This window comes from Zeugodacus cucurbitae, chromosome 3 (genome assembly GCF_028554725.1).
Source record: "Zeugodacus cucurbitae isolate PBARC_wt_2022May chromosome 3, idZeuCucr1.2, whole genome shotgun sequence".
Lineage (NCBI taxonomy): Eukaryota > Metazoa > Arthropoda > Insecta > Diptera > Tephritidae > Zeugodacus > Zeugodacus cucurbitae.
The window spans coordinates 415,284-430,156 of NC_071668.1; the positions used below are offsets into that span (position 1 = coordinate 415,284).

General features: G+C 33.6%; 1 protein-coding gene across 1 annotated transcript; it reads left to right on the forward strand.

Moving 5' to 3' along the window:
• The first annotated feature begins 633 nt into the window (after positions 1-633).
• Positions 634-3,010, forward strand: LOC105209633 (glutamine synthetase 1, mitochondrial). The gene has a single exon (XM_011180146.3). It carries the CDS (start codon positions 1,098-1,100, stop codon positions 2,304-2,306), a length of 1,209 nt encoding a protein of 402 aa, XP_011178448.1. The 5' UTR covers positions 634-1,097; the 3' UTR covers positions 2,307-3,010.
• Positions 3,011-14,873: the final 11,863 nt, after the last annotated feature.

Here is a 14,873-nt window from a genome sequence, read left to right on the forward strand (position 1 = left end):
TTATTGAACTCATTATCAGAAGCGTGTATGTATGTATATGTGTTCGCGTATTGCATTTATACACGCGTCGGTTTTTCGATTGAATGTTTACCGATTTGAGCGTATCAGTCGCCTACGATATGGTTGATTGAGGCACAATGTACTGTATGTACATACATACATGATCCCCTTCTCCTCTAAGTTGATCCTCGCCTACCAAACATTCCATCGTATCAGCCAACCACAACGTGTACCAACAAATGCTTTACAGTCACATACATATATGTACATTAATTTATTTATGTAGAATATGCATTGGTATATGAGTAAATTTATGTATATACTTACATACCATACATATATGTATACAAATTCCTGTTCACAGTTGAGAGTGCTGCTTCTTTTGCTCAGTTACATGTACGTGTATGTATGCATATACATATGTATGTATGGAAGTGTGGATAAAAGTGCTCACTGCTCAGTAATCTTTAGAAGCTCGCCTACGCACGCATATAGGCTAACGACTCTCTGCTCACAGTCAGTGCACACTAATACATATGCAGTAATAGGGGCAGACGCTAAAAGCGGGGAGGTGGAGTTCTGAAAATGTGATAAAGAAAATCGCAACGGCTGAGGCATGAAAAGTGAGTGCTTCGCTCTGTTCGTAGTCAGACATTGTTCAAACCTCAAAGGAAACGGGTGTTCGGAACTTAAAGACATCGCTGTTCATACAAGATTATTGTATATGTACTGAAAATCACTAAGAGTGTAGTGAGGAAAAATTAGTACAAAAAAAGTGCTACCATAAAATTGAGTTGAAATTTCGAGTGTTTTATTAAAAGTACAAAGCAAAACAAAGGAAAAGTCGAAGCGAATAAATGAATACAAAGTGTTTAAAGTGTTACGCACATATTTACCATTTTCGGACATTTTCCAAATTCGTTATACACATTAACGATTTCAACTAACTTGTGCGCTACCCTATTACCTTCTGTCGCAGCAGTAACTATATCCTTTAACGTCCTTCAACGTCCTTCATTGAAGATAACAGAGTGGAAAGAGTAATAACACAAACACATTAAAATTGTTACAGAGCGAGGAATTTATTAATCGAAAATATGGCTTTACGTTGTGCTGGTCTGTTTATTAACAAGGAGCTTGCAGCATCCTCCCAGTTCCTATCTCAATTCCGCAACCTTAATATGACCTCTGTGCGCCAAGCGCACTTCCTGAAGAACTCGCCGAATGCTGCACTTAGCAAAACATTGTTGGATCGCTATCGCACCCTAGAAACTCCGAAAGATCGTGTTCAGGCAACTTACCTTTGGATCGATGGCACTGGCGAGAATATTCGTTTGAAGGATCGTGTCTTGAATAAGGTACCAAAGGGTGTGGAAGATCTACCAAACTGGCAGTATGATGGAAGCTCGACTTACCAAGCTTCTGGTGAAAACTCAGACACCACTCTAATACCACGCGCCATCTATCGGGATCCCTTCAAGCCTGGTCAAAACGATATTATTGTTATGTGTGATACTTACACATCAGAGGGTAAGCCGACGCCCTCAAACAAACGCGCTGCTTGTCAAGCAGCCATGGAAAAAGTTATTGATCAAGAACCCTGGTTTGGTATAGAACAGGAATATACGTTGCTTGATGTTGAGGGTCGTCCCTTCGGTTGGCCAGAAGGTGGTTTTCCCGCACCTCAAGGACCCTACTACTGCGGAGTGGGTGCCGATCGTGTTTACGCCAGAGATTTGGTAGAAGCTCATGCCGTTGCATGCTTATATGCAGGTATTGACTTCGCTGGCACCAATGCTGAAGTTATGCCCGCCCAATGGGAATATCAGGTGGGTCCTAGCACTGGTCTCAAAGCAAGTGATGACTTATGGGTCTCGCGTTATATTCTACAACGCATCGCAGAAGAATATGGTATTGTTGTTACATTCGATCCCAAGCCAATGGAAGGACCATGGAACGGAGCCGGTGCCCATCACAATTTCTCCACTAAAGCTATGCGTGCTGACGGCGGTATGAAAGCCATAGAAGAAGCCATTAAAAAGCTAAGCAAGCAACAGGAGCGCCATATTCGTGCCTACGATCCAAAGGAAGGCAAGGACAATGAACGTCGCTTGGTTGGCCGTCTGGAAACCTCAAGTATCGATAAGTTCTCTTGGGGCATTGCGAACCGTGGCACCAGTGTTCGTGTTCCACGTGGTGTTGCCAGCGCTGGTAAAGGTTACTTCGAAGATCGTCGTCCTAGCTCCAATTGCGATCCCTATGCTGTTTGTGATGCTTTGGTGAGAACCTGCTTGCTCGATGAATAAACTCAGAAAGGAGAACCCAAAAATTAAGAAAGAGCGAAAGTGCATATATACTGAAACTGCAAACGGAGAAGACCAAAACAGAGACGTTTATGTTCAGTCAGAATATTATGTGATACATCGGTACACACATCAACTTAAGTACATATGTACTGTAATAAATATATGGAATGATATTGGGCGCTTTGTAAAGAAAAAACAAATTTCAAATGATATACAAATTTTCAGGGGAAAATGGGGAAACATTGTACATAAATACATGTTATAAAATATGGAATTAAACTCAATTGTAAACGATATCTATAAAACTTTTAATGTCAAAAATGTGTTGTCTGTTGAAATTTCTTCGATATCATAATTGTTGTAAATACAATATATATTTATATATATATATACATTAAGTTTTAAGGGGAGGGAAAACCCAAAATAGAATAATATATAATATATATATACATATAAGTAATATTTTTAAAAAGAAAACTATAATTTCTTCGAAAGTGATGAATGTATTGTAATTATTTTGTTATAGATTTATGCATTATCTTACACATACCAAAATATTCCATTATATAAATGAACAATTTCTATTTTCTACTGATATTTTTTGTAATTATGTATATTTTTCAATTCACAACAACAACTTTACGTATCAATGACAAGTGAAAAGGATTACATATAGACACTTGTACATCTACATATGTATGTACTCGTATATACAAATGTGGCCAACCATATGTCTATGACGGAACCTTTTCAACAAAACCGTAACCCCATGTAGAATGGGAAAAGTGAATTAACTCAAGAAACTCCAGAATTTAAACTATTCATTAATAGTTGAATTGCCAAAAATTAATTAATATTAAACATAAAGTAGCACAAAGTAAATATGGAGCGAACATTTAATAAAAATTAATGTAATTGTTATGATGAATATATTAATTAACTCAATGATACATATAAACAGAAAAAGAAAATGATATGAATAAAATAAACTAAATCATTAAAAAATGTATTTCAATTAACCCAACCGGCGCTTCCCGCACTAGTTTGTTGTTCTTTAATTAATTTGTGCGTGTATAGATGCACATACTTACTGCACTATATGTATATACAGATTTTGCTGCTACATATGGTATGTTTGAATAAAGAAAAGCTGCACTGAAGGCGAAAAGTAACCAGCAAGACCTCACTCTTTGGCTGATTCCAGAGTTGAAATGTACCAAAACATAAGCACTCTTCTGCATACATATTTATATTTTTATCAGTTGAAAAAATAGGAAAACGCGACAAAAAGTTGTATTGTTGGTATATTTGGGGCCAAAGGCTTTTACAACACGCGCAACGGGAAAGCAAATTGTGTTTCTTTCCACTGATACATAGTAAACAACATATTTTTAGATATATAAATAAAAAATGTTTCTGCTTATATTAATATAGGCAGCCAAGCGATAAATACAAATAAATGGCCCGACTTTAGCGTTTAACATCAACTTTTGTTGTTGTATGTATACATACATATACATATATTTTTATACTTTTAATGTATAATACATATACATCTTACACATGCCACGTACATTCTTATGCACAAACATACTGCCAATATCATCTGAAATCGGAAAATTTTCGTGGATTAGATACTATGTCGCGCCTAATTGTGCCAAATCCTTCACTAAGTCCACTGAAATGTAAATTAAGAGGGATGAGCAAGTGCGTGTCTACGATTATAAGAAAAATATAAAGTTAAGGTCAAAATGCCTGTTATCATTAGTATCAAATTGAAAATATATTTGATATAGAATTTATGCCAGAGATAACGATCTAAGGATGATTTCAATGTGATTTGTGTATGGCTCAATTTTCTTAGCATTAGATTTAAGGAGGAGATCAATGCAATTTGAAGAAAAATGTGTGTTATGCAAAGGCTAGTTCAGAATACAAACTAATAAACTAATGACCATACTCAATAAGCCTATTTTATGCAAGAAAATCGTTTTGTTAAATGTCGGCGTAAAATTTGCGCTCTGTACTATACTGTGTTGTTTGAGTTGTTATTAGTGTGTTTCATAGGCATAATCATTGCAGCGTGTTTGAATTTGACGATTTTATGCACAATTTGCAAGATTAACCTTGACCCACATTTTTATACGTACAAGCATGTTTAAAAATAGAATATAGAAATTGTTGTTATAAGAACAACTACATATTTGTTAGTTTTAAACTTAAACTAACCTCCAATTAATATTAATCGCTAGTCGACTAAATAAGTGCCATATATGATAAGAGTACATAACGATGCTCCACGCCCCTTTATGCACAGCAGTACACCAGTTCAAAAACAAAAATGTTTAATTGCGAATGTTTAAAAAAAATATCTTTCCAAATCGCTTAATAAATAGTGTAAGTGTGATTTGATTACCAATAGTTCGATTTGTTTCTTGAAATCCAAGTTATAAAGTAGACAGTATATATTGAAAAATGCGTAGACTACGGCAGCTTTTCTTATCTTCAAAATCGTTTGAGAAATATTTAAATTTTATAATGAATTTACTTCCTATAAAATTCGAAGCCAATAATATACAATATAACATATAAGCGGGTATAGCAATGTCGATTATAATGCATTTTACCACACTGGTTATACCAGGCTGAAATTCAAATGCCGTTAACTTGTTCAAGCCGGTTTCGTCACAGTTTCTAATAAAAATTAATCTACATCTTTTGAATATGCATACATATACATGTATAGAAAGGGGAATCTACAGTATATTCATATTCATATGAGTCTCCTCTAAAAACACCTGAAATCACCTGCTAAGCGATGTTGATTGACCACTTGGCCACTGTATATTGATAAGAACTAACCATAATTTGGGCGGAATTCGAAGAGAGGCTGGTGCTCTGCCTAAACCAGATTTTTCCAAAACAAACACACACGAATACATACTACATATGTATGTATATGCACGTATGTATGTAGAGGCAAAATTAATTTATGCATCACTTAAATATTTTGGTAATCTCGATTTGCTCTTTTAGTGAACAGGTCCATTTGTAGCGCGTTTATATTCGTACCTGAACAGATTTGTATTCGAATATCATATCCATAATTATCGCATTTTGTGAATTTCATATTTGCATACTTGTGTACGTTGATCGAATGAGATGCCTTGGTCTGCCCGCCGTTTATGTCAGTGTTAATGGCGCCGCATATGACGAAAGGCTGGAGTGATCGCAGCATGCTCGGCGCGTGTCCACTAAGCATGCGAGCGGCAGGCCTCCTTCGCCTGCCTCTACCGCCTCATTTGACATTTTATTGTTATGGCAAGATATATGTATATATATGCATGTGTGCAGATATATAGGTGTTTAGATATTTGTACTTACACATGCTCGTAGGCTTACGAGTAAATCTTTTTGTGGAACTAAGCGATTTCTTGTTTTTCTATTTTTATTATCTTGAAATTGGTGCGAAATTGTATAATTGTTTCTGGTGTGGGCGATTTTTACCACACGCATCAGCTTTTCTGCAAATATGAACACACACACTGTTTCCTTAAAAGTGTAGAGCAAAATCACACTTTCGCGTACTGTCGATCAGTCTTTAAAAAGAACTTAAAATGTTTACCACTTGCCTTAATATCTAATGTCGAAGGAACGCTATCAATCATTCTGTGTAGCATAATTATGTATGGAAATCAGTAATACGGTTCACTTTCAACCAAATACATCCCATTCACATGACTATAATATATTTGTATCTATGTATGAAGCCTTTTTCTCTTATTAATATTCAGACTTTTGTGTACTGGTTCTCTGAAGATGTTGCTATGAAGCGGATGGCTTTACACCATATATGGCGGTCAGGTAGCTTGGACGCATATTTAGTGAATAGTTCGTGAGATTTCTGGAATAACAGGTGTTCCCAATGGAAGAGCCTGTTTGATAAAACTTATAACAAACTAGATATGTAGTTTTAGTTTATACAATGTACATCACGAAGAAACTTTAGTCGCTTCACGATGCCAGTGCATGTACAGTTGAGCACTCTTTGATCACCGCATACGAAACTTGAAAGATAACAAAAGTCACATAATGCAATTAGATTAACTGTATGGCAAACACCCGTTAACGATTTTCTATGTGTGTACTCGATAGATGAGAGTGGAATATAAAATACGACAAATTAAATTATTAAAATACTTTGGTATCTGATACGAGTTGACCGGTATTATCGTACGGATTAGGTAAAATATTAGCTTTTTGAACCAGAATATCCATAATAGAATTAAAATGGAAAGAAAAAGATCAAACATGTACAGTGAACCAAAAAAAAAAACTTGAACAGAGAAAAGTTTTGACTTTAAAGTTACTTATCTCTTAAACTACTTAAGATATTGACTTGAATCCGAAAGTGAGATGAAGTGCGTTTTATTACTGTATATATATATGGTTTATATATTTTTTTTAAGAGTTGAGACAGCGCTTCAGTTAGTTCGATAAATTTATGTATTTTACAAAATTTGTTTAAGCGGTTCCTTTGAATACAAATTAAGACAGGAGATTTCTATAGCTGTTTTGAACTAGTATCAAACTAGTGCAATTCTACCTGAAATATGACTTTATATTTCACTTCATTGATGTATGCATATCTGTTTCTACATAGTGCTTCGGTACAATATTGTGACAACTTTTGAAATCGTTTGCACTTGTGATAGAGCCTGGTATGCACTCACGTGCCTACTTATTTCAATTTATTTGGTGGAATTTTGAGAGTTAAGCAATATAACTCTTCCATTTAATTCTGCAATTGGTCAACATGCTTTTATAACGACAGGGAATTAATATCTTATAATTAACAACGCCAATCACATACATACAATTAACATGTTATATGTACATACGTATATACCTATACATACATATGTATGTTTGAATAAGCACGTTTATTTTCGATAATTTGAATAAGTAAACTATTTTTCGCTTATATTTTATTTAATAGCATACGAATGATAGCGCTTTTATTGAAACATGTGAATCGCGCATGTCAGATCAGAGTCGAATGGACCTCTTGCAGACGTAGTAGTAATTATTATTTTTTTGTTAAATTATCAGCGTTAAAAGAACAACAATTGTTAGCTATGTATATTCATGTGGAGCACAAGTTTGACATCAGCGTTCATGAATTCATGAACAAATTTCTAAAGCTGATTATCTTATCAGACAGGGATGTACATATGTATAAATACGTTCGGGTGTGTATGCACATATGCAAATATACTTCTACATGGCTGAGGCAGACATCGCCCACCCCGCCACAAACACAGTCACGAGTCATGATTACCGATCAATTCGTTATTAATACATCATAAGTGGGTCTGGTTAGCGTCGACTCGCCAATTAACTGCGGAACATCTGCAAGTTCGACGAACATGCTTATTTATTTTTAATGAATTGATTAACCCCACATCCAGCAAACTATGCCAATATTATGTATGTAAATATGGGTGTGTGTCTAAGTATATGATAGGAAGCAATTGAATGTGTAATTATTATATTGTATATGAGTAATTAAGTATTGCTTTTTTTGTTTGTAATACACAGACATATACATATACATATGTATTACTGTTTAAAATTAGTATTTTTTGCAATACCCATTCAAATGCACATAGCCCAGCAAAGTTTCGCATATTAACGTTTATATTAATTATAGCCACCAATAGAAACACTGCATTCATTATCAGTAAGAGTATGCGCGTTAATTATTCTTTAGTGTTAGCATGGAAGAAGTTATTAATCGGAGGAGGTGGTTCAGGATGCACAGGAGGTTCTAATGAGTTGGGCATTTTAGACATACAAGTAAATACGTACATTATTTAGTATAAAACCACATCTAATGAAATCCGTTTATATGTTCTAACGTAATGATAGCATTATGCATTTATTTATTAGACAATAACATGAAGTATTCACTACGTGCAGTAAACAGTTATAAGTATCTGCAATAACAACTATAAGACCATAAAATATAGAGTGGAACATAACAAGTACATGCCTGTATGTATGTATTTTTAATGTTTTATTGCACCTAAATTGTCGAGTTGGTAAGTATGTATTGGTTTTACGACATGTACACTTGCTTATAAGAACTTAAAGTAATAACTTGTTCACCTATTGCTATCTTTTTTAATTCCGCCAATTGAGAAGTAATATTCAACAAACAATATCAATTACGTAACATTCATAATTGTATGCAAAACCATAACTGTGCTTTTATTGCTTGTTGCAGCAATATACAATTTGAGCAAGTGGTGATTACGATATTGAAATTTGTCGAACTAATAATACACATCTGGCTTATCTGCAAATGTTCCATAAATATTTATGGCATCACCGACTCCCCAAAGTTTTAATGCACCTTGATTAAATTTTAATGATTGGCGGTTGGTGGTGTCAAAGTGAGTAATTTCATAGAAATCAATGGAAATTAATGATTAATAAAAAAGAAACCATTTATTGACTTAAGTACCCGTTGATACGTGTGGTCATTATATGTATATAGTAGATAGATGTCGATCGATAATAATATGAACAACTTTTGTTTGAAATACAAAAATTAGTGAAAAACCCCAAACATTTAATCGAATTCAGGGAAAACGCAACATTGTCATAAACACGTACATAAGTATGTATGAGCATATATATACATGTTTGTATTTAAACTTATAATAAACTGCCATTAAAATATTTTTAATTATCTGCGCCTATTTACTCGAGTGTTACTTAATTTATAAGGGCCATTGCCTCTTACCCAGCGTTTTAACCCACGTGTATTCATATATGTATATATACATATGTGTGTTTGTATGTACATTTAAGAGAGTTCTTTTAACCAGATGTGTGCGTGTGCTTGCGAAATACATAAATTAAATAATAAAATAAAAAGCGGTATTTTTAGCACGAATTTCCTCAGACAACCAATAATACAAGCACACCTACATAGTATGTACATATGTATGTATGTATGTATAGTAAAATCTGTTTGCGCGCCAAATAGTCAAATATCAACAAACGAATAAAGTGTAGACAAAAAATTTACAATATATAATATCAACTTTGCGGCGGAACATAATCACATTGTCAACTCGTGCTGGGCTCAACAGCCAAAAGTAATATGACAAAAACTGAAAAATGTCTGATCGTACATTAGGGACGGCTGTAAACTTATTAGCTTAGTAAAATTAAAAATCGAATAAGTTCTTCCTATAAGTTCAACATTTAAAATGGAAAAGAACAGTCTATATTCTAGCCACAGTACATAATTCAAGCTTTACAGATCATTACATGACTTCGTCAGCATTATATAACTACACCCGTATTCGTAATCACTTTTATACTCGGACAACCGTAATTATGCTTGAACTATGTTATTAAAGGACATAACAGCAAGGAGACTGTGAACTTGGCACAGCTGACTAAGCGAAATGCTCATATTCGACTGGGTTAGTACAAACAGAGTAATGACGATGCGGTTTTGTTCTTGCTTCATTATTACTTACAGTGAATTAAAATTACACAAACAAATTAAGATTGTGGTTCTGTCGGAAATACATTCATTCTACTAATTGTTTGTACGTCTGTATGAGTTCGAAAAAGCTTTCATATACATACGAGTATAGGTATGTACATAATATATTTATGCATTTGAATTAAAAACCGAATTGAATAAATATGCAAACAGGGCAGGCATATTCACACACCCAGACTTAAATATTACAAATGGACATATGCAAACAAATATTTATGTATGTATATGTAGAATGTATGTACATATGTATATTAATGTTATTTTATTAATTATTGAAAATGTACAAATTAGAGGTCAAAGCTATGGACGTTAATAGTAATATTAACATGGGCAACAGGCACAAACTCATCTATAGGCATTCGTTAAACCACATATGTAAGAATGTATGTATGTGAACGCAATAGGCTCCGAAAACGCCAAGCACACAATATATGCGTGGAAAAGTACGCAACAGAAGGTGAAATATATGGTCCCATTGACCTAGTGTTGTCCCAGGGTTTGTGAAGTACTTCAAAATAACAAACAAAAATAAAATGGTTAGAGGTGTCTTATAGCTCCTGATAGAAAGAAGACAGGCTAATGGAGATCATTTCTCTTTACAGTCACCAGAATGCACTTACATTGTATGTATGTAAGTGTAGTAACAAATAAACATGTTTTTACTACGTCGTCTACAACGTATATCTATGTATGTATGTATGTATGTGCGTGCATATGGTTTGCATAGGTGCATAATATTGCATATTTTCCAACAAAGCCGACTAAACAACTTTATTATCATATTGTATATTATTGTTGTTTTTAAAACTTGCTCGTGTTTATTTTGTTTCCTTATTAACGAATGTACATACTTATGTATGTAAATATGTAAAATGTTATAATCAGCAGATTGTATTCCAAACACATGCATATTTTATTCCATACATACAGACATATTTCCATATATGTATGTACAAATATTCGAATGAATGTGGTTTGCACATATATATATGTATGCAAGTGAATTATCTTATACGAGTGTGATTGCTACAATATCAATTACACTGTTTACCAAAACTATTCATACTAAAATTGCAATCAAAACAAAGTTTTATCACATCTAAATCACATTTTATACTAGAATACGATGCATACATACATACATATATCAATTAAAATACAGAAACTACATATTTAAATACATACATATATGCATTTCAATCTACTGTCCTAGTCCTCAATGTACATACATATATATGTACATATGTATGTAGAAGTATTTGTATTAGCACGTTGGTTCTATGCATTTTCACTTTCACAATGGCATTGAACCCATGCAAAGTGAATACTATGAGTAATATTTCCGTCTCTTTGTTGTGCTTTCGAATTCGCTTCTTGTTATTCCATTTGTTTGACAACAACGCCCGACATATAGACACAAATACATTGTATTTGTATGTATTCATATTCGTGTATTTCAGATTTTATTCTAATACAAATGAACGATGTCAACACCCGTCAGAGAAATTCACTAAATTCCCTTCTGGTCCACATGAAACCATGACTAGTTCGTACCTACTTAAGTATTAGCTCCAAGCGATTCTCGACTGCCACACAAAACTAAAATATTTTTCTTATGAACTATTAAGAATCGGTTAAAATTTGTTTAACTTCAGTAAAAAATATGTAAATATCTGTTAAAAACAAGTAATTTGTTGTTTCGATTATTTTAAGGCGTGACACAGTTAAGCATTCATAATGACGAACACTTTTGACTCTGTGTGTATAAACATACATGTATATAAAATGCACAGTATTTACTATGTCTGACGAAGTAGCCGATCTCATTGAATCGCCACGAAATAAACATTTTCATGTGCACTTTCGTACATACATACATATATTTATAAATACAAGTAGTGGAAACATTTCAGATAAACAAGTAAACATGTTTGTTCGCCATTTCGAATAATTGTTGTCTTGCAAGATAAGGTCAATATATGTTTGTATGTATGTATATGTCTGCATATACGCATGTATATAAATATAATCATATATATTTTTTTGTTTCTGCATATTTATGTTATCCCTGTGGCGACATTTACATATATCAATTAGTATTTATGATATAGAAATCAAATCAAAATCGGAGGGAGTATCTGCTGATTCTTCGTAATTTGACACCCACCTGGACATTTACTTTACAAATTCTTGTACTGTGAATGGGAATACATAAAGGACTCCTTATTTCAAATGTATTAAAATGGAATTTTATTGATTTAATGGATTTAATGGAGTGGAATCCAATATATACACATGTATATATATTCTTATTTACATACATATACATTATATATAGATAGATACGCACATAAATTAATTAATCCAGTTCAAACCTAATTGAAAAATCAAAATATTTTAATATAACTTACGAAGCGAATCGAAAACTATTAAACATTAAAAAAATACTGCCAAAAAAATTACATTTCTCAGTTCATTTGTAACAAGAAATGTGTTGTGTGCGTATTGATGTCATCCTTTAAAATATGATCCAGAAACTCTTTGCTGCCAAGTTAGATATTGTCTAAGAAGGGACGGTTTAATCCCATACATATATTATACATGCATACATGTTTTCATGTGTATGTACATATATACGAAGCTAACGAAATCCCAGTAATTTACCAAATTTTCCGAAAACCTATGACGAAGAAAGGCGTTATAATTGTTAATACGTTTTAATGGCTTCCAATTTGGTTCCCATGTATCACCAGTCTGCTAACATGAGATAATTGCTTTCGTCGTATCTTATAGGGTGCTAAGGAAATATACTTGCGTTCAATACATACATACATATATTAAATAAATGTACATTCATATGCGGTGTTATTCAAGTACTTTGACCTCTATTTGATAAACCGAGGCATTATCATTAAATTGTCTTCTCGTCACTGGAGACAAATAAGTATGTATTTATGTAAGTGTAATTATCTGCGACCCAGTTTGTATAAATAGTTCATTGGACGAATTTATACCAAGTATTGAAGTAGTTTATGTAAACAGGCATTAATTGATACATACATATGTATGTACTTGTCTACAAAAACATGCCATTAAGCTTATCAGTTAGCATGATCCCCCAGTTTGCCACACTTGATTGCAAGTGGGTTGGCAATTAAACATTTCAAGTATAGATTGTTAGTAATAAACTCAGTAACAGTATATCATAGTACGACTAAATACAAGTTGGAATTTAATCAGTTATTAAAAATGTCTTATCAGTCGCGCTAACTATCAACAAACAAACATATAATGAATACAAATGTAGGTAATTTGTTGTTAATGTGTTCGATCGTAAATGTTTAAATAAGGTCGTTTAATAATAATAAAAATTTTACAATAATAACAATATTATTGGAAACCAGTGTAAATATTGAAGAGTATTCATATTCATATTCTCGTAGTTTATCAGGATATACACATTGAATGTAAATATAATCCCCAACGGGAGCCGAGCAATCTTAATTATTACATTGTTATCTAAATCATTCCTCTCACAGATCATGGTAGGCTTTTGGTGTTCTTTTACATATATTCTAAAATTGTCTTGAAGTGATTTAATACTCCATCAAATAATTATTAAGTCAGAGAATGTTAATTATCATTAACATGCAATAATCATTATTCTTCTTATCATTAAAATTACGCTCTCTGCTTGGAGTTAACTAATAGCAAAGAACGTACATTATATATATACATACGTTCTTTGATAATAGTCTATTTGAAATTAAATAATAGGAAAGCATACTTTTAGGGATACTCGTAATTATTTTGCAATGTATTCCGCTATTCGTATGTCATTCAATGGAAATTAACATTTTCGTTTTCCTCAAGTCCTATATATATAAAAATAAAACAAAATACTTTTATTCGCTTTGTGTATTTATTTATGTTAATGTAACTGTGGAATTTCGAGAAGCCACTTCGAAAAAGAAAATTGAAATAGTCAATATGATATTAACTAAATCTAGTGTTGGATTAGTGAAATATAGTAAATTGAAATGAAATATGCTTTACGATGATACTGTTAGAAGAAGCGTCAGTTATTTTGACCAGCTATTTTTATTACAAAATTTGCGCAATATATAAAAAATACATTGGGAAGAGGCATATTTGGAAGAAAGTGGACGTTTTATGTAAATCTCTCTTAAACTGCCAAAGGAATATAGGCAATTAGCCTTCATATACCATAGAAATGAGTAAAACCGGAATAATCACGGCTACACCTATACAAATGTTATGTTGAATGACTAAATTTTATCAAAACAAGAAAAAATGTTAACTTCGGCTGTACCGAAGCTAATATACCCTTCACAGGTGCATTGCTTTTAGTATGTATGTATGTGATTGGCGTTGCAACCGTTTAGCCGGTTATAGCCGAATCGACGATAGTGCGCCACCTCTCTCTCTCCTTCGCAGTTCGGCGCCAGTTGGAGATCCCAAGTTTAACCAGGTCGCTCTCCACCTGGTCCCTCCAACGGAGTGGAGGCCTTCCCCTTCCTCGGCTTCCTCCGGCGGGTACTGCATCGAACACTTTCAGGGCTGGAGTGTTTTCGTCCATTCGGACAACATGACCTAGCCGGCGTAGCCGCTGTCTTTTTATTCGCTGAACTATGTCAATGTCGTCGTATAACTCGTACAGCTCATCGTTCCATCGTCTGCAGTATTCGTCGTTGCCAATGTTCTGAGGACCATAAATCTTGCGCAAAATTTTCCTCTCGAAAACTCCTAGTGTCGTCTCATCTGATGTTGACATCGTCTAAGCTTCTGCACCGTAGAGCAGGACGGGAATGATAAGCGACTTGTAGAGCTTGATTTTGGTTCGTCGAGAGAGGACTTTACTGTTTGCTTTTAGTAATTTCAATTAATTCCATACAAGCCCTTGATTCCGATCGTTCAGTTTGTATGGCAGCTATATGCTATAGTGAACCGATCTGAAC